At 44.4% G+C, this 21,139-nt stretch overlaps 1 protein-coding gene and 1 long non-coding RNA gene across 2 annotated transcripts; both read right to left on the bottom strand.

Moving 5' to 3' along the window:
- Window positions 1-517: 517 nt before the first annotated feature.
- Window positions 518-20,913, bottom strand: LOC311058342 (uncharacterized protein). Its single transcript, XM_084075751.1, has 3 exons — window positions 20,862-20,913; window positions 783-1,203; window positions 518-675 (listed from the first exon to the last, which is right to left on the bottom strand). The coding sequence occupies exons 1-3, from the start codon at window positions 20,905-20,907 to the stop codon at window positions 519-521; spliced, it is 624 nt and encodes a 207-aa protein (XP_083931877.1). The 5' UTR covers window positions 20,908-20,913; the 3' UTR covers window position 518.
- Window positions 12,904-14,929, bottom strand: LOC311058975. The gene is made up of 3 exons (XR_014602108.1): window positions 14,335-14,929; window positions 13,906-14,063; window positions 12,904-13,256 (listed from the first exon to the last, which is right to left on the bottom strand). It is a non-coding gene; the product is annotated as an uncharacterized lncRNA (long non-coding RNA).
- Window positions 20,914-21,139: the final 226 nt, after the last annotated feature.

Genomic DNA, 21,139 nt, shown 5'->3' with positions numbered 1-21,139 from the left:
GTCTCTTATCCCACCATCCTTTTCTTTCGTTCTCCCAAGCCTCTTTTTGTTTGGTCATTTGTTCCTTTTCATCTCTCTCCAAGGTCTCAATTTTGTTTCTTTCCATTTGTTTCGTTTGATTTCGTCTTCTACCTTCCTTTTTTCGTTCTCCTCTTCGACTTTCTTAAAAAACAACTTTTTATAGCCGTCTATTATTACGCAGAGCCGCCATCGCTAAAGCCAAGCGCTACAGCCGAGCGCACAAAGCAGGCCAATGACAACCGGCATTTACTCCATGAACACACCGCCCCCCAGAAAAGGCTCAAGTCCAGGAGCAGCAATGCCTAATAAATAAAGTGCATTTTTCTCATACGGTATCCAAGAGATTTGGATGTAGTGCAGTGGTCTCACTTTTTTTTCTGTCTCACTTTTTAAAAGCAGATCTTTTTTTTCAGTATCAAGTATTAATACGCTCAAGAGATGCATTATGACACACAAAAGCCAAAAAATCGAAATACTCACTGGAGCTGCTTTTTTTTTTACTTTTTAAGCTTGGTGATGAGTTTTATCTGGGCCTTGAACAACATTTCTGTTGTGAAGCAGGGTGGTCCATCCTCCCGGAGTCTCATATTTTCTACAGCATCAAACAACTTAGGAACTTGTGTGCTATTCTTAATGTTGAAGACAAAGGACTGGCTAGCGCAGTGCTCCGACATTAAACAGTAAACCCGAACCAAACCCGCACCCTAACCCTAACCGCACGCGGATGCCACATAGTCGGAGAAAAGGTCTGTCGGATTAACGCATGCCTCCCCTGAATGTCTGTCTCTTCAGCTTCTGGAGTGGTTGAATCAGACTCTACAGTACGCAGAACCATGGTGAAGTCATTGACCTCGGAGCTGACTACATCCTGGAGGCTCTGTAACTCCGTCTTGTCTTCGTCGGTGAGGGGACCCAGAGGAACGGCCATCAGGAAGGCGTGGACGCCCTCAGGATCACAGAGAGAGACGCATCTCCATGCGTTGTACATGAATGTGTCCATAGATGTTTCACACAAGGCGGGCAGGTCCACCAGGTTCACCCAGCGCCCACACACCTCCTCCTGTCTCTGCACACACTCTGTAGAGGCAGGACCAGACCCCGGGCTGTCTTTGGTTTGACCCAGAATGGCGTTGGCTGCAGAAGTCTTCTCAGCTCCTCGTCTGCCACACAGCACCAGGTTCACTGGGACAAACACAATGTTATGATTGGGAGGAAAATCATAGATTCTGGTAGGTTGTCCAGATTGGTCTGGACTAGCTCTGGTCCCTATAGCGTTAGAAGGAGTTCTCCTTAACGCAATGTGACTTTTTGGGCATTGCCCGCATACGCCCGGTAGCACAGCCTCTCGACTGTAGTAAACAATAGCAAACTAAGATAGCATGTTAAGATGCCAGGTCACCCTATGGTGTGTATGGTTTCAATGTACAGGCTGATGATAGGTTCTTGGTTTACTTTTGTATTAGTTCATTATCAGATTCTTGGTTTACTTCTCTCTCTCTCTCTCTCTCTCTCTCTCTCTCTCTCTCTCTCTCTCTCTCTCTCTCTCTCTCTCTCTCTCTCTCTCTCTCTCTCTCTCTCTCTCTCTCTCTCTCTCTCTCTCTCTCCCTCTCTCTCTCTCTCTCTCTCTCTCTCTCTCTCTAGTAATCCAACTTTATTTCACTTTTCTAGTGATAACATAGGCAGTCTATCTTGTTGGATATGTGGTTGTCTCATGATTTAGCTGGACTTCTCCTTAGACAAAAGCTTCTCCAAGAGAGAATCTGACAGCTGGTCTTTGAATGAGATAAGCCACACACCATACAATCTGCACTGTATTCAGACAAAATAAATGTACCGAGAGCATTACCTCCAATTAATTTGTGAAAGGACCCCCGGTGCCCCTCATAGCCAGGCTAAACAGCCAACCAGAGCCCAACAGGAGGCCGATGTCTATAGTAGCCAGGACAAGGCAGATTGGTGGGTTTAGGGGCCTTAAATCCTACAAAGAAATCTGAAGGAATCGTGCAATCTCAGCTCCCCGCCATTGTCTTGTCCTTAGGTCATTTAGGACCACAGGATTTTATGAAAGACATCTTGACAGTTTTACAATTTGAGACGTCTTAATAAACATGTTATGATTATTACATCCTGCATTCTGAGAAAAGCTTTACTATGAGTATTTAGAACCCACTGAGCATTTTTCGGGCTATTAGACGTCTAAAATACGTCTAAGGACTAGGCTAAAATAAGATTATAATTTGTTTAACAGTGAAAGTTTTTTAGACGTCTAGGCTTAGCCTAGACGTTGATTAGTTGTTTTTTAAGCGTCTATTTATAGACCGTCTGTATTATAGCCGTCTATTATTACGCAGAGCCGTCATCGCTAAAGCCAAGCGCTACAGCCGAGCGCACAAAGCAGGCCAATGACAACCGGCATTTACTCCATGAACACACCGCCCCCCAGAAAAGGTTCAAGTCCAGGAGCAGCTTCCTGGATGCCACCAAGGAAGTTTTTGAAAGGAAAGGACAGAGTCCGTCCGTTCTCTAGATATATGACGTGACACTCACGGGTGGCAAAATCGCACCGGAAGTTCGATGAATAACATTGCAGTGGATGGAGCCGGCTGGAGCAGCTCATGAACAAACATTATTTGTGAATGATTGAGACCATTGTGAAATAATCGCTTCAGGAAAATAAAAGAAAACATATCACACATTTCTTCCTGCTGTCTTGTTTTTCCATTTACACTCTACATCATTTTATGTAGGTATCCAAAGAGCAGAGAGAGAGTAATCTCTCATAGAACAAACAGCAGAGGTCGCTGTTTTTCATTTTCAGTTGGGTCTGGCTACGCGAGACTACAGAGAGAGTAATAGTACAGCGGGTTACCAAAAAATTGTGCACTTTTTGAGAAAAGCATGAAACTTTTACCATAGTTAGATGATACCATGAGGTGTATTTTCAGATGTGGAGTCAAGTCTGATTTGACCTCTGAGGCCCGGGAGAGGTCAAATTCTAAATGGCTGCCTAAAATATTGAAAAATGCTTAACTTTGGAACCAAACACAGTAGAAGAACATTTAAGGTGTCATTTCCCACTCATTTTTAAGTGCCCAGTCAGTTGGTGATACTTTTGAGATCAATAGAATTCAAGAAAATACCTTCAGATCAATGTCAAGGTCAAATTATACGGACAAAGGGAAGCGAAAGGTGCAAAAAGGTGGTTTATTTCCCAAATAATGAAAGTACCAAGTGATTTAAAAAAAAAAAAAAAAAATGATGATGACAATAATAATTGTGATAATAACTTATATTAATACAGCACCTGTAATTGAACCAAAGGTTGCTTAACAAAACAAAAAAAAACAATCAGAAACAATCAGTGGATGGAGATACGGCGAACAGACCATGCTTAGTGTCCTTTCATATCAGGATCACGTAATGGAAATACCGTACTGAAATTACTGTCTAGTATAGTATTGGGTGGCGCCCACTGGCTGACTCCCCTCCCCAGATCCTCGCCTTAGGGGGTTCTCGGATGAGAACTAAACCCTAACACAGTCTCCCGAACAAAAACACAGATCAGTACATGCAAGTGCAGCTTTGACACACGGGCACCGTCCAGTGCACCCTTTCTGGCAGTTACACCGGATCAGCTCATGGCAAGATTTTGCTGCTTCAGGGAGAGCTGTCCAGAATAGCTGCCACCCAGTGGATTCTTTTGTCCAACCCCAGTCAGATGGCTCTGGTATCTTTGGATCCAAGACCAGTGACTGGTTCCACAGGTTGGCCTGAAAGCAAGTCCGCTTGATGTGCTCTTTAAGGGCTGCCTGGGTTGGAGGGATGTTCTCCAAAGTCCTGGACTTCTGTGAGAAAAGGTGTTTCCTAGCATCATTTACCTCCATACAGTCACTGGTTCGGTCGTACATCAGCACCACAAATCGCTCTATCAGTGACCTTGATCCTTCACTGACCTCACTTGGCATGGCCAGGAGTTCCTGCAGAGCACCAGTGACCTCTCGGAAAGACTTCCAAGTCTCCCAGGCTGTCTTCTTCCCTCGGCCAGCAAATGCAGACACAGTGTAACACCCAGTGAAAGCGTGGAAGACAGGGAGAGTCATGCACTTGGCAGGAGTCATTGTGGCAACGATTTGGTGAATAGCAATGTATCGGAAGCTTGGCCCAACACCAAAGGCAACCCAGAGCTTATCAGGAGCCATTTTGCTAAAAGAAGCCACTGCCAATACAACCACATCTGTATCAACTGTATGTATGGTGACCTTCTTACAACCCTTCTGCACAGCATCTGCCACATGCAGAAGTAGCCGAGTGTCGGCCTCCTCTTGCAGACATGGGGCAAGGCAGGCCACACATGAGTCAGCAGGAGAGCAGAGGACTCCACTTCCATCTGTTGCATACAGTTCCTTGCCTTGTGCGACAGGCAGACGAATGGCTTCTCGTGACAGGAAAGAAAACAACTCTGTTTTGTTTCCATCACATCGAAGGAAGTCCTTCCAGTTCTTGGGCATCATATTGAGGGGAGCCACTCTTTTCCTCACGCCCCTCCCCCTTTTCTCTATTGTTGAGGCTTTCAGACTGGCAGATAGGTATACATCCCAGACGAGGTCAACACGGGAGCAGAGATGTAAGGCGCAAAAACAGTTTCTCCATACTCTTGGAATGTTCTTGATGTATTATGGACATTCTGGACAGCTCTCCCTGAAGCAGCTAAATCTTGCCATGAGCTGATCCGGTGTAACTGCCAGAAAGGGTGCACTGGACGGTGCACGTGTGTCAAAGCTGCACTTGCATGTACTGATCTGTGTTTTTGTTCGGGAGACTGTGTTAGGGTTTAGTTCTCATCCGAGAACCCCCTAAGGCGAGGATCTGGGGAGGGGAGCCAGCCAGGGGGGGCCACCCAATACTATACTAGACATATAGACGGTTAAGAAATTTCAGTACGGTATTTCCATTATGTGATCCTGATATGAAAGGACGCTAAGCATGGTCTGTTCGCTGTATCTCCATCCACTGATTGTTTCTGATTGTTTTTTTTGTTTTGTTAAGCAACCTTTGGTTCAATTACAGGTGCTGTATTAATATAAGTTATTATCACAAGTATTATTGTCATCATAAAAAAAAAATCACTTGTTACTTTCATTATTTGGGAAATAAACCACCTTTTTGCACCTTTCGCTTCCCTTTGTCCGTATAATTTGACCTTGACATTGATCTGAAGGTATTTTCTTGAATTCTATTGATCTCAAAAGTATCACCAACTGACTGGGCACCCACAAATTAGTGGGAAATGACACCTTAAATGTTTTTCTACAGCGTTTGGTTCCAAAGTTAAGCATTTTTTCAATATTTTCGGCGGCCATTTAGAATTTGACCTCTACCGGGCCTCAGGGGTCAAATCAGACTTGACTCCACATCTGAAAATACACCTCAGGATATCATCTAACTATGGTAGAAGTTTCATGCTTTTCTCAAAAAGTGCACAATACCTCTTGTATTGGGGTATATGCCGCTGTACTATAAAATTCTCACTGGGCAGCTCCCAACTCCCAGGTGTTCATAGATTGATTGACAGGCATTGATTGACAGCTGTCTGCCAATCAATCAGTCAACCAACACCTAATCACAGCTAATACATTTTCAGTAGGAGTTTATGTAATTTCAGTAGGAGAGTAGGAGTTTCACAAGCAACAAAGTAAGTTGTCCTATTGGTAATTGTGTTATGGAAATGTTTGTAAATACATATGAAATTAATTTAAAGGACTGACCTGCAGTGGCAACTATAAGCACATTTACTAAGGTCAATTCATTGTTTTTTAATATTAAAAATAAACTAGAAAAAGTGCTCCTCGGAGCACAACTCTCCGCCAGAAGACTTGTGTTGGTTCGAAGGTCGCGAAGGTCGCTATCCCTCTTGTATATGTAAGTGTCCTATCCATCCTGTCTGGGTAAGTGTCCTCTTCCGTTCATTCTGTGTAAGTGTCCTATCCCTCCTGTCCTATCCGTCCTGTCTATGTAAGTGTCATATCCCTCCTGTCTATATAAGTGTCCTATCTGTCCTATCTGTCCAATAAGACAGATAGGAACAATTGGACCGCGACTACTTGACTACTTCCGGTTCGAAGGTCTGGGAGTGAGCTAGTGGCCGGATTTTCGGTATTGGAATCTGGCTTATCACAGTGACACATGTATTTATAGGTCGCTATCCCTCTTGTATATGTAAGTGTCCTATCCAACCTGTCTGGGTAAGTGTCCTCTTCCGTTCTGTCTGTGTGAGTGTCCTATCCCTCCTGTCTGTATAAGTGTCCTATGTCATATCCCTCCTGTCTATATAAATGTCCTATCTGTCCTATCTGCCAATTATGTATCAGCCATGCCATTTCATGGTTCCCGTCTTACCTCACTCTGACAGTGGCGGAGACACTGTCAGAGTGATGCCATGTATATATAGGCCCGGTGGCGTCACTAGCCAATCAGATCACAGTATTTCACGTGTCACGTGAGGCTTGACCAATCGGTGTGTCATGTTTAGAAAGTGAAAACGCAGTGATAACAATACTCTCCTGGCGGAGAGTAAAAATACTGTATGCCTACTATTGTGAGGGACTTGACACTTAAATCGTTTTATATTACCACTACATTTCACATGCAAATATTGTACTTTAGTTGTATTGTACATTAGTATTACTGCATTGTTTTACTTATGAGCTGAAGAGACTCTAGAGCAATTATTATTATCAGAATATAGAGCTATTTAACACTTATTTTAACCAAAGAAAATCACTTAGTGTACCTTCAATGTATGTTTTGTAATCGTTTAAATCAGTGGTTCTCAACCAGTGGTCCTTGAGGGGGTTCCAGGGGACCCCAGCAAAATGTGTTAATACATTTTCACCCCTTTAGCCATATTGTATACGTTGGCTATTCAAAAATAGCGGATATACAAGCTCACAGCGAGTCACATCGTGCCGTGCCGCAAACTTGTAGATCTGCTATTTCTGAACATTTTCGAAAAGTCTTTTTCACACCTTAGATTTTGTAGAATTTTGCATTCTCTTTACACAAATCTTCTCTTCTGGGGGTCCCTGGCATAAAACATTTTCAGCTGGGGGTCCACGGCCAAATGTATATCCATTTAGGGGTCCTTGGCATGAAAAAGGTTGAAAACCACTGATCTAAATCTACAAAGTAACTTGTACCTTAAATTTTCTAATAATGTTCAGTAGAAAGTACAATATTTTCCTCTGAGATGTAGTGGAGTATAAAGGATTGGGAACATAAGTAAAGGTACTTCAAAATTGTACCTAGGTACATAACTAGTAAATGTAATTAGTTACTTTCCATCACTGAACATTGGTCATTTGGATAAGGAATGGACAGAGGAAAGATAAATGACAATTATGAAGTATGATCAAATCAATACAAGTATTTCTTCATGGATAAAATGTTAAGTTCCTTGCTGGCTATATTTCTGTCTTATTCAATGGGTCATTATCACAACAGTTAAAATGGTTAGCTGTGCAGCACCACAGTGCAAGTCCAGGAGGACAGGGCCTGGCCCACACACGAAGAAATTCTTTAGATTTCCCAAGGACCTTGTGAGGAGCACTGGAGCAACCAATGCGCAAAAGCCATAAAAAGAGCTGGGTCAGATCGGTTCAAACCTTGGAAACCCAAATTGTGGGCACGGCTGTGTCAGGTAGGACACTGTAGAAACTATAGGTTACTGGACGTAACCCCGGTTTTATGATAATATAAGCGAGATGTCTCGCTATGGGAGAGCGCCCTCTGGGCGCGACACAGAAGTACTACCTTATACACTTCCAGACAATTTTATTGGCTGGACTCTGACTACTCCCTGACAGGTGGATCCGCCCCCACCTTATATCAGCTCAGGGAGGTGTCAGTTCATTCAATTCAAGATAACATCACTTTCTTCTCGTTCATAAACAAGAAGGGTGTCTTTCGAGACATCTCGCTTATATTATCATAAAACCGGGGTTACTTCCAGTAACCTATAGTTTTATTTCAAATATTTCACTCGATGTCTCGCTATGGGAGATATAATACACTCCCTGATTGTTACCTCGAAGTCCAGAGTAACCAGCCTAGGGGCCTGACCCCCGTCTGGAAGCTACATTAAGGACCGTATGCGCCACAGGTGCCGCTGTTACGTCCAAACTGTAGAATCTGGCAAACGTCAAGGGCGAAGCCCAGCTTGCCGCATTGCAGACATCCTGAATGGAGACCCCTCTAAAGAGGGCCCATGATGCTGCCATCCCTCTCGTGGAATGTGCCCTCAGTCCCACTGGGGTCACCATCCCTGCACTAGAACAGGCCAATCGAATGGCCTCCACAATCCAGTGAGAGAGTGTTTGCTTCGTAATCGGCTTGCCCACCAACCGTGGAGCCCAGGATACGAACAATTGATCTGACTTCCTGGAAGTCCCAGATCTATCAATGTACATTTTCAGAGCTCGCACTGGGCAGAGACAATGTAAACGTTCATCCTCCTGTGAAACAAAAGGAGGCGGATGAAAAGCCTCTAGGGTCACAGGAACACATGGCATCAAGTGGTTCTTTGGTACAAAACCAGGTCTAGGTTTGACCATCACTTTTGTAGCCCCTTCATTAAACTGAGTACATTCCTCGTGTACTGACAGTCTCACCACTATTAAATCCCAGATGGCAAGCTGCAATAGCTGCCAGGTAGACTTTTAGTGTAGAGAAAGCCCTCCCTGTGTCCAACAGGTCCTGTAAAAAAGACAGGATAACCACCACAGGGGCTTGAAACGCTATGGTGTGCGTTTTCTCACACCATTTCTCAAATGCGAGCCATTTGCCACCATACTGTTTCCTTGTGGACAGAGCCCTCGCTGACTGTATAGTCGAGATGACGCTCTGAGGTAAACCTTCAGTAACCAGATTCATCCTCTCACGGGCCAAGCCCATAGAGCCAGACGTTCTGGGTGTTGATAGGCTATCTCGCCCCGTGCTTGCGTCAGCATGTCTGTGCGTAACGGTAGCAGCCACGGGCGGTCGTACAGGAGAGGTGTTATTGTTGACACCCATTGTCCCCATCCTGGGGCTACCAGTATGACTGACAGTCCTTTCTCCCTCACTCTCTCCAGAGTGGGGGTAATCAGAGATAACGGGGGAAAAGCATATAGTAGTGTCCTGGGCCAAATGTGCGCTAACGCATCCAGACCCAGAGGCGCCACACCCCTCACTGCGAAGAACAATGGACATTTCGTGTTGTCTTGAGAAGCAAACAGGTCCACCTGGGGTCGACCAAATCGATCCCAGATCTGCTCTACTATCTCTGGGTGTAGTGACCATTCCCCGTAGTGGCACACACCCCTGGATAGCAGGTCCGCTCCTATGTTCCGTACACCGGCGACATGGGAGGCTCTGAGCGACAGCAGGCGTGGTTTGCACCACACCAGTAGCCTGTGCGCCAGTCCGTGTAATACACTGGACCTTGTCCCCCCTTGTCTGTTGATGTAAGACAAGGTTGACATATTGTCTGTTCTGACTAACACATGACGTGCCCGCAGAAACGGGAGGAAATGTTTCAGTGCCAGAAAAACTGCCATTAGCTCCAGGTAGTTTATGTGACAGGCTTTTAGCCTGTTGTCCCATAAACCCCTGGCCGGCCTGCCTTTGTAGGTGGCTCCCCACCCTGACAGGCTCGCATCTGTGGTTATCACCTCTCTGGAGGTGATTATTCCCATGGGCATTCCCTCTGAGAGGAATTGCACGCATCTCCATTGGTGTAGAGCCTTCATGCATTCCTCTGTGACTTTCACACGTGTGTGATGACGCTCGCTGGGGATTCCCTGTGACGTCATCCACAGCTGGAAGGGTCTCATGTGCAGCCTGCCTAATGGAATTAGACCTATCGCTGATGCCATGAGCCCCGCCATTCTCATGCACAATTTGAATTGGACCCAGTGGTCCGTCCGAAATTGTGCCAGGCAGGAAAGGAAGGACTGGACTCGTTCTGACGACAGTTTCGCTGTAAATGACAGCGAGTCCAGTCTCGTGCCTATGAAATTCGCTGTCTGTGCTGGTATCAACACGCTTTTCTCGTGATTGATTTTGAAGCCCAGATCCGAAAGGAGGGATATCACTCTCCGAGTATGTTGCTGTGCTTCGAGTTTCGAAGCGGCCAGTACTATCCAATCGTCTATGTACGAGGCTATGCGAATCCCTTCTTTTCTTAGAGGCGTTATCGCAGCCTTCGTGCACGTCACGAACACTCTTGGACTGAGAGACATGCCGAACGGTAGAACCATGTATTGGTATGTCTGTCCCCGAAACCCGAACCTCAGAAATTTTCTGTGTGGTGGGTAAATGGGTATGTGGAAGTACGCGTCCTTCAAATCTATTACTGTATACCAGTCGCCCTGGCGCATCATGCGTAAAAGGGACGAGCTTGTCAGCATTTTGAATTTGAACACTTTTAGGTATCGATTGAGAGCTCTTAGGTCCAATATTGGACGCAGCCCCCCCCCCTTCTTTTTGACCAGAAAGTAGCGAGAGTAGAAACCACTGTTTGCTTGATCTTTTGGTACTATCTGTATCGCTTGTTTGTTCAGGAGGGAGACTATCTCTTCCTGTAGGACATCGCCTGCCTTGCCCTGTGCTTGTGAGAAAATTATTTTCCCTAGGGCAGGGGGTCTCGAGGCAAATTGTAGCACGTACCCCTTGGATATCGTTCTCAGCACCCATTGGGGCGTATTGATCCGAATCCATGCTGGTAACTTTTCTGAGAGAGGAAAATTCAGCACTCTGCCCTTTTCTTTGAGAGGTGCAATGTCGCCCCCTAGCGGTCGAGTGAGAATTTGTCCGTGGGTTTGTTGCCCCGAGAGAGGATATTTTATTCCTCTCTCGTTGTAATAAACCTGTCCCATTGTCTCGAGGGGTCCTTGGGACCCCTTGGACGATGGGCTCATGTCCCTTATGTTCTGGGTTTGTTTCGAGTGCATTTCTGATGGCCCTGCCCCTGAATGAATCAGTCGGTCTTGGCTTTGAAACTTTATTTTCGAAACACAGACATTTAAGCATACATTTACAACATTGGAATGTGGAATGTGCAAAGTCTTTTGTCTTTTGAACGGGCGATGTGGCATGTGTCCCGAGTCCACTCTGCTCTGCCCCCCTCCCAGAACTGGGGAAATCAACGAGGGGGAGACGTTGTCCTTCGTCTCCCCGAGGCGTGGGGACAGCTATGTCCCTCTCCTCTTTTTGTTGTCACCCCTGTAGGAGCCCGCGTGAGAGCCTCCTCTGCCGGGTGGTGACTGGAAGCGGCGCCTGTTCTGCGCTCCTCCTTGGCCAGCTCCGCGCGGGGCTGAGTTGCTCCGTGGTGGCGGTGCAGGCGCTGCTGGAGCGCGTTGCGCTCCACGAGGAGCTTGTGGTGCGTAACGGGGAGGAGCAGGAGCTGTGGTTTGAGGTGTGTTTTTGGGTAGACACACGGTCATGGCCTCGTCCTCCTCCTTTTTAGATTTCAGTCTGGCCGTCATCGCTGACATGGCGTTCCCAAATAGGCCACTCTGGGAGATGGGTTGATCGAGAAGCTCGAGCCTCTCCTGGTCTGAGATCTTGGCGTATTCTAGCCATCTCGCTCTCTCCAGAGCCACTTGGTATGCCATAGCGCGCCCTGTGGCTACGAGGGTAGCTTGAGCGAGGTTGAGCATTTCATCCAGGATTCTGCGAACCTCTGCCATCTGTTCCAGTGTGGGATTATCACCTCCCTGCCGGAGTAGAGCGACGGCTGAGGCTCCCAGGAGCGCGGAGGCGTTAGTTGCTCGGACAGAAGAGCCCAGAACTGCTGGTCCCGCCCGTAATAATTTGTAACCCTTCAGATCACGCGTCTCCGCGCGTCCGTTGTATTGGTGAAATTAAGAGCAGACAAGACATTAAAATGAAGTGTATTTAATAATAAAGCAGTAAGTTAAAATAATTACAGATATGAATTAGAAATGTACTTAACAGAGATCTCTGGGCTCCCAATTATATAAGTTATAATTATATAAGATATAAGTTGCCAACACTTTCTGTCAAAGGACTACACATGAAACTTAGATGCACCAGACACCTTCCATCAGAGCCATGCTGAGGTTGTCACTGCCACTGTCCACTTTCCCGATGCAGAACGAGACGAAGAACCTGTACAGGACGAAGAACCTGTACAGGACATAGCTGACGAAAGAGACAGACGGATCGCCGAACTTGAATCTCAGCTGGAGATCAAGGTATTATTATATTCTTTATTTATAAATGTTTCAAAACCTTCATTAATGCAAAAAGGCTTCTCTTTTAATTTGCCATGACCTTGCACTATTCCCCTTTCAGAATAAGATGCTTGGCCTGGTCTTCAACACTGACCAAATTCAGTTCCTTGAAAGCAGGTGAGATAATAACTACATCACTACTTACAGTGCTACAAGATGCAGTTTTACGCAACCAATTTCTGGGTCAAAGGCAGTGAAGAAGTTTATGTCAATAAGGCTGAAGACCAGAAAGGGAAAGTATGAGTAACATTAGTAAAGGCCCTAAAGGGACAATCCACCTTAATTTGTAAAGTTCAGAGAACAAAACATGATGTAATATCACTTTCACATCATGATCAGGGTGTGGCCGGTAGTAAGCAACACACGTTTTGTGTACTGTGACTTACATTGAAGTTTTTATTTGAAGTGTCTAATTACTTACAGCTGGCAGTTGAGATCTCAGGGGTCTGAACATAGGGGAAGATTGGGAGAGGGGATTAACATATGATATTACATTACATACAAACAAACCATACAACCATACCAATACAGTCAACAAACTGACTGACTTGTTCTTGTCTCTCTCAATTCCCTTGTTTTTGTTATACTGTAGATGTCAAACAACTGAGTCTACACCAAGAGTCCACCAATGGTCACCTGCAACCATAACGAACTGCTTAAAAGTCAGAGTTGCCACAGGGATCAGTGGTTATGAATATTTAAGAGAAGGTATGAGCCCTAGACTTGTTATAACATATTTACATCTTACTAACAAAGTACAAATTTCGCAAATATCTTTACACACTCTAGAGATGAAATTCCCCATGCCAAGCTACCGGACTCTTAGCAGGCGCCTGGAGGCCATAAAATTCCAACCAGGAATACAGCATGAAATCCTGGATTTAATGGCGCTGAAACTGCAGCATCTTCCTCCGAATGCCCGCCTTGCTGTCCTAAAGGTGCCTTAAAATGAAAATGTATAGTTAGTTTGTATAGTTTCATTAGTACGATAAAATCAGAATGATTAATAACGAATACATACACAGTATAGATTATACAGTATAGTATTTTCCAAAAGACACACTTACAGAACAGACATAAGAGTCGGCAGACTCAACACACTGTTGAACTTACACTCATGTTGCTTATTGACCACAGATCGTTTCCCTCCCAGATACAGTATTTTGTTTCATAATGCACACTTTTAATGCACTGTAACCATTTTTTTATAGATTGATGAAATGTCCATAAAAAAATAACTCCAGTACGATCCAGGGAGCAAAATGATTTTGGGAACAGTGACCTTGCCCCCCCGAGATGACACCCTGTCAACAAAGGTGCTGACAACCATCCTGGCCTCCTTGACAAAGGATTTCAAACAGGTTGTGGCTTATGAATTCACCGGGTCATCAGTATCGGGGAGAGATCTCTGGGCCTACATGCAAACCATTATTGCGGCATGTGGAGAGCGGGACATAAAAGTCATCGCTGTGGTATGGTCAGGCTTTAGCCTTTCATTTACCATCACACTCTATATGAACAAACCAGTTAGTGACGTTGTAAAAGCTTCATTCTCAGCTTTGCAATTACAATTTGATGTCAATGTTCTTACCTTCTATATCCAACTTCTAGTGTTCTGACATGGACTCGTCCAACCAGGCGATGTGGCGGGAGGCTGGCCTTCAGGTTGGCCAATCGATGGACAGGACCTACATCGACCATCCCTATTTTGAAGGATCATACCTTTTCTTTAGTCCCGACACCCCCCACCTGTTAAAAGCCATGAAAACGGCAATGTGCAACCATGATTTCATCCTACCCGATGACATTGTGATGAAAAACAGCTTGCCTGGTGATACAGTGAGTACATTTACTGATGGGATGCTACTCAGATCAATTACAAAATACCAAAAGCAAATAGCAAATCAATGACCCAGTCAATTGTGATGATTCTGACATGTTATGTCATTCATAAATGTTCACCCAAAATGAGATATAAATGCTGAATTCAACAAAGTGTAATTTTACAAAATCTACTTACTTCTGCTTGAAATAATATATGTTTTCCAGGTGTCCATAGCTGCCGTTGAGAAGGTCATCGCTGTTCAGGCTGACACGTCGGAAAAACTTGTGCCTGGTCTGACAGCAAGGGCCATATCAACAGCTACAAGTTTTGAAAAAATGAAAGTATGTTGCACTAACAACACACACTTACTGTTTGGTATACTGTAAACAATGACAGTCATACTCACGTACAAAAGGCAACTGCATTGCATCTTAAGCCTTGCAGATTAATGTTTAAGTGCAGACAGTGTCCAAAAGGTGCAAAAGGCTTAGTAAATCTGGCCTTGAGTGTATTAAACACTGAAAGTGCCTTCTCTTTCTATGACATACAATGATCAGGTGGATACAGACAGAGTTACGAGTATGTGCTGTATTTTCCATACTTACAGTTATGTTCTCTGCTTCAAGGTTCTACCAGCATGTAAAGTGTTTTCGCACAGCACTGCAAGTGCCATTCGCATGTTGGTGCACTGTGAGCAGCTGCCAAAGGAGGCCTTAACCACGGCCTGGTTCATCGACATGGTGAATGACTGGTTCGACTTGATGACATCGAGAGGTCACCTTTATGGTCAGTAAAAAAAACACACACACACACACACACACACACACACACACACACACACACACACACACACACACACACACACACACACACACAAAAGGGGGGGGGGGGGGGGCTGCTTGTGGTGCAGACGGTCCAGGGAGAAGAATACTAGGGCATTCCTTCTGTGTTGCCTTGCTCAGCAATAAACCTATTTTTTTCACCTGACAGAGTGCCTCAGGATTCTTCTCCATAAGCAGTCTGCACCACAAGCAGAACTTTGAGGGAGGGTTATAAATATACCTACTTGTTTCACTGAAGAGCACCTGTTTGAAGAAGCCACTGGACCCTGAACCCAGGCAGTGCTGGCTCCTTCTGTTTGACACTAATGCATGCTTGATATCTGCAGCACTATATGCACCAAACACCACTGCTGGGGCCAATTGGAAGTTGGAGAGGCTGCAGGACTTCATGCAAACATGGAATGCCACAGTGTTTCGCTCCAAAAAGAAAGGGAAGCATCAGGGTAAGTGCCTCTGAAACAAACAATCAAATGCAGAATTAATGGCAGCAGTTATGAGACTTACACTACTAAATGAATACATTTTATTTACAGCCTGGAAGCCATCCCAGACTGGTGTCAGGATGGCAACAACGACCATGCTGGTAATGGCAGGTGCTGCACTCTTCCCAGAGGAACTGGAGCAGAACCTGCCATCAGTTCCCCCTTCCTTCCTGCCAGAAAACAGAACCTGGATGGCCCGGATGACAGGAGAAAGGGCATCACTGAACCACTTCCACACTGGGCGGATCTCAACTGATGCCAATGAAAATCTGCATTCTCAGTTGAGAGCAGACAATGTCATCCACCCCAGTGCCAAAACTTGCCGCGCAATTTGTCATTTGGGTTCCATAGAAGCCAGCATGTCTTCTATGGAAGCATGTTGCACAGCAAAAATAAATAGTCTACTCTACAAGCAGACGCATCTGGTCTAAAAGTGATGTGGTCAGATGAGACGCTGTATTCTCGGTCTGAGAGTGGGCGAGTGCATGTGTAGCGTACAATGTTAAAACGTTTGACCAACGTGTTACACTGTGCACTCCGCCAACATCGTGACCACACCAAAACGAGGGGATATATGGGTGTCCTATCCCTCCACTGTTCCACAGGCTGAGAATATATGTCAAGGTGCACTGAAGCTGTTCTGGTGGCTTTTGGTTTTTCCTTTATATTAATGTCATCCATCTGTACTGTCTGTATTTCTAGAAGTACAGTGGGATCAAACTTGGGTCATAGATAGTAATAGTCATCATAATCTACATACCTGTATATATAATATATTAAAAAACAACTTGGATTGGGAAAGAAGTGACTCTTAAAAATATGAAGGAATGTGAATATGAACTGAAAAAAACACTTTGTTGGTTGTTTTCTTCATGTGTTGTGTACAATAAACACATGGAGGTGCAAAACCTGCCCATACCAACATCTCCTGTTCTCTGGATTCTCTGTTCCTGAGTAGGTTTGGAATCCGGAACCAACAGACGAACTGGAATCGGTTCCATCGCATTTGAAACATGCTGTGACATCACACTGTCAGAGCTGGTACTGTTTGTGGACTTCACCGGTGGTTCTCAAACTAACATTTCATTCAAGGACCACCAGAGTGTACAAATGGAACCAATGGTCCATGTGGTTCTATTTATACACTGTCAGAGTTACAGACCTGTAAGGGTCCATTAGGAACCCCCTATGGAGAGGGCCACTATATTTTCACACACACACACACACACACACACACACACACACACACACACACACACACACACACACACACACACACACTCCAGACCTGGCCTGGACCGTCACGCTACGGCCCAGGCCAAAATAGGTTATCTTTTTTTTTTATATATCTGTCCCACCTCTTCTTTTTCTTTCTGGAAATAAACAAACGTTGGAGCTTGCACAAAAACAAATTTCACCAAAAAAATATTTTTACACCTGTAAACCTGTGATCTGACAATAGTTAGGTTGATATGTTTGGCTTAATGTTTGCAGGCAGGTACCTCATATCTTGGATCCAGTGTTTTCATTGTGTCTTTAAAGCCATTTATACCAATTTTATAATGAAATGGAAGCATTGCTTAGATGTCTGTCCAGTGTCCACCGCTGACCTTTTTCTTGTGAGGATGGAAAAAAGGAGGGGGTAGAGAAAAACAAACAGTCAAGACAAGACACAAAAACAAGGACTGCCCGATCAGCACGGTGTGGTGTGGTCAATATCCAAACTGTAAGGTAGATTCATAGTGGTGTACCTTAATATTGTCAACCAAACATATGTTTATTTTTTATGTTGGACCCCAGAAAAAGCTGCAATGTGTGATAGCTAATGTTCAGCTAAATAAAGTCATATTTTAGTTAAATCTATGTAAAGGAAATACTGTTTTTTGAATGGGCCATGACACATTTAATGTAACTGTAATGAACTACGGTCTTAAGAGTATTAACTACTTTCTGGGTTCTCACTTAATACGTAATACTGGCCATTTAATAATTGCTTTTAGATTGCTTTAGGCTACCTTTTTGTTACCAAAAAAGTGAGGGAAAAGAGAAGGTATGCAGTATCATTTATACCTCAACTCCTATTTCAGCTTTCATCACAGTGTCCGATCGGACCAATAAGATCTCAACATGTCACATGTTTGATTTTGAAGATTATGGCAGCCATGCATAAGATCACTCTTTACAGAGCTTGTGTTTAAACATCAGTAGAATAATTCGAAGTGAGACATGTACAGGAGTCAACTGGCTAGCAGCAGCCTTGGATCAAGACTATCATAGATATATTTAATCGATTCAGACATTTCGTGGATATGTGTTGTAAACAAATGTGGTGGTGTAAAGTAACTAACTACATTTACTCGAGTACTGTACTTAAGTACAATTTTGAGGTATTTTTTACATTACTGGAGTATTTCCAATTTGCAGTAATTTGCAGTACCCTCACAATAGTAGGCATACAGTATTTTTTTATTTTTAATATTAAAAAAACAATGAATTGACCTTAGTAAATGTGCTTATAGTTGCCACTGCAGGTCAGTCCTTTAAATTAATTTCATATGTATTTACAAACATTTCCATAACACAATTACCAATAGGACAACTTACTTTGTTGCTTGTGAAACTCCTACTCTCCTACTGAAATTACATAAACTCCTACTGAAAATGTATTAGCTGTGATTAGGTGTTGACTGATTGATTGGCAGACAGCTGTCAATCAATGCCTGTCAATCAATCTATGAACACCTGGGAGTTGGGAGCTGCCCAGTGAGAATTTTACTCTCTCTGTAGTCTCGCGTAGCCAGACCCAACTGAAAATGAAAAACAGCGACCTCTGCTGTTTGTTCTATGAGAGATTACTCTCTCTCTGCTCTTTGGATACCTACATAAAATGATGTAGAGTGTAAATGGAAAAACAAGACAGCAGGAAGAAATGTGTGATATGTTTTCTTTTATTTTCCTGAAGCGATTATTTCACAATGGTCTCAATCATTCACAAATAATGTTTGTTCATGAGCTGCTCCAGCCGGCTCCATCCACTGCAATGTTATTCATCGAACTTCCGGTGCGATTTTGCCACCCGTGAGTGTCACGTCATATATCTAGAGAACGGACGGACTCTGTCCTTTCCTTTCAAAAACTTCCTTGGATGCCACAGCAGAACTGGAGACCACACCACCTGCTGCCAGGATTACTGAGTGGCACGGGTGCAGTACGTTAGTCCGACAGCGCATTCCTCCGACAGCGCAGTGCTCCGACATTAAACAGTAAACCCGAACCAAACCCGCACCCTAACCCTAACCGCACGCGGATGCCACATAGTCGGAGAAAAGGTCTGTCGGATTAACGCATGCCTCCCGAGTGGCACAACCAATGGAACAACCTGGGCAGCCAGACAACCCAGTGGACCGAGAGAGGCATCACCCCAGATGAATGTCTTGCTACTGGCCACGACCAACCTTGGACAACTGTCTGGGTCGGCGAAGGACGCTGCAAGGCATCCATGAAGAAATGGACGTTAACATCTTCTGATGCATGTGTGTGCGGTGAACCACAAACCATGGACCACATCATGAGCTGTAGCTACGCTCCACAATGTACTGGAGTCAGTGGCGTGCACAGACATTTTGAGGGGCAGGTGCTCAAGTAAAAAAAAAAGGGCACCTTGCGCAGCGCGTGGAACCGCCGGCTGCCTTAGCAGTGTGAGATTTATAGAAGAAAATTGCAACGCACATTTTGGGGAATTGTTAATATATTAGAAGCTTGTTGTGGGCTTGTAGATCTGCTATTTTTGGCTAAAGTTCTGCTAGGTTGGCTAAAAGGGATGCTAGGTTTCGAGTGGTTATGGTAAAAAGAAAAATCATATCACATAAAGATTTGGCGGACCCCATGTAGTAACTCTGAGGACCTTTTTTTTTTTTTTTTCAAAAGGGCACTTCTGGTCAAGAGGGCAAAGGGCAGGTGCTTTAGCACCACCTAGACTCTAGTCTATCTGTGCACGTCCCTGACTGGAGTTGACCTGGCCGAACCAAATGCCACTGCACTAGCCTGCGCCAACCACTGTAAAGACGTGATATAGAAGATGGCCGGACGCGAAGAAGATTATAGTCGTTGAAATGACGTCCATAATATAGACGTCTATATATAGACGCTTAAAAAACTGCTAATCAACAAAAAACTTTCACTGTTAGACCAGTTATAACCCTGTTTTAGATGGAGGTCTAATAGCCGACTATGGCTCACTGGGTAACGCCTTACAGTAGTAGACGATCTATTCATAACTGTAACATCGTCAAAACAGGATTACATTACACAGTGATCCAACTATGAAACAACTGTTGCCTGAACTTCCCACTTTTGTCACTAGAGGGGGGCCCTACCCTACAGGATAAACTAGTGCGCAGCCATTTACCATCAAATACTTCTTGGCTTCACTAACCTGTTGGTAGCCTCGGAAACCCAGCCATTTTTTGTGTTACAAAAGAAAAAAGTCTGGGGGAACGATGCAGGAACGATGGTCTTTGAAGCTTGTTATCTCCTAACCATTCAGAGTGCAGAGGGGCGTCGCTCTAAATTTGGTGACGTCAGCCTGCTCCGTGCACAGACCGGGGGGGGGGAGGGGGGAGGGGGGGGGGAGGCGGGGACATAGATTGGTGAAGCAATCGGAGGACGCGCCTGCTCCGGGCGCCTGGGTTTGGATCCGCCCTTCGAGACCATGGATTGCTCTCGTTCTCTCAGTCTAACCTGTTGGTGACTTTCCTTGTGGTCACTGTTGCCATTGTAGCTGGTTTTATAAAACAAATAGCTAGATTCACTGATGTGTTTACCAATAAGACATATACTGTCTACACTTCTTTTGTAGCATACTGCCTTGAATATCCATGTTGTTGCTTCTATTTGGGAGAACAACAACAAGAACATTTTAAGACTCAGTGAGCACAATAGGCTCTATGCACAGCAGCCATATTATCACTTCCTTCACAGGTGTTACCAATGATACTAATGAAGGCTCTGTTCCATTTAGTCTACCACAACGCCCATAACTCTGGGGTCGTGGAAATCTGAAATTCAAAAATCTGAGAACTACTGTGCTACACTAAACGGAACAGAGCCTTCATTAGTATCATTGGTAACACCTGTGAATGTCTTCATAATATGGCTGCTGTGAATAGAGCCTATTAAGAGCGTCAGCTAAATGCCTAAATTATAAATTGTTTAGTAAATTGAACCCAGAAAATGCTTCCTTCCTTGGTGTTAAACATAACTTAAGACCAAAGTGTGTTCAGCTGTATCAGAATACATTATTAAAACTATAAGCTGAGCGGTCATTTCTAATATTCCTGTAGGTGATGTATAAACATATCACATCTTTACAAATAGAACACCAAAACGTTTTACTCACTTCTAGGAGGCAAGTCCATGCTTGTGGCCCGTTTCAGACGTTCCATAGCTTGACCCTCTAAGCATATAAAAGTAAGAAAAATACAGTTCAATAAAAATTCAAAAGCACACACACACACACACACACGCACGCGCACACGTACACGCAAACTCACACACACACACACACAGCTGTATCCATTGATTCAGCCATAATGTCACTCAAATGATCATCCAGGAAACATGCATCCAACTGTTCTGTCTGTTTATGTTGGGGAGAAATACATAATATTTGGTAGC

The sequence above is a fragment of the Gymnoscopelus microlampas genome (genome assembly GCF_963454915.1).
Source record: "Gymnoscopelus microlampas genome assembly, chromosome: 13".
Taxonomy (NCBI): domain Eukaryota; kingdom Metazoa; phylum Chordata; class Actinopteri; order Myctophiformes; family Myctophidae; genus Gymnoscopelus; species Gymnoscopelus microlampas.
This window is presented reverse-complemented; position numbering and strand designations above follow the sequence as displayed.

Coding starts and splice junctions, on each gene's coding strand:
- LOC311058342 (XM_084075751.1), bottom strand. CDS start 20,907: ATGGAACGTCTGAAACGGGCCACAAGCATGGACTTGCCTCCTAGAA. Junction 1,204..20,861: donor CATGGACTTGCCTCCTAGAA/GTGAGTAAAACG, acceptor TGTTTGTCCCAG/TGAACCTGGTGCTGTGTGGC. Junction 676..782: donor GACATTCAGGGGAGGCATGC/GTTAATCCGACA, acceptor GCACTGCGCTAG/CCAGTCCTTTGTCTTCAACA.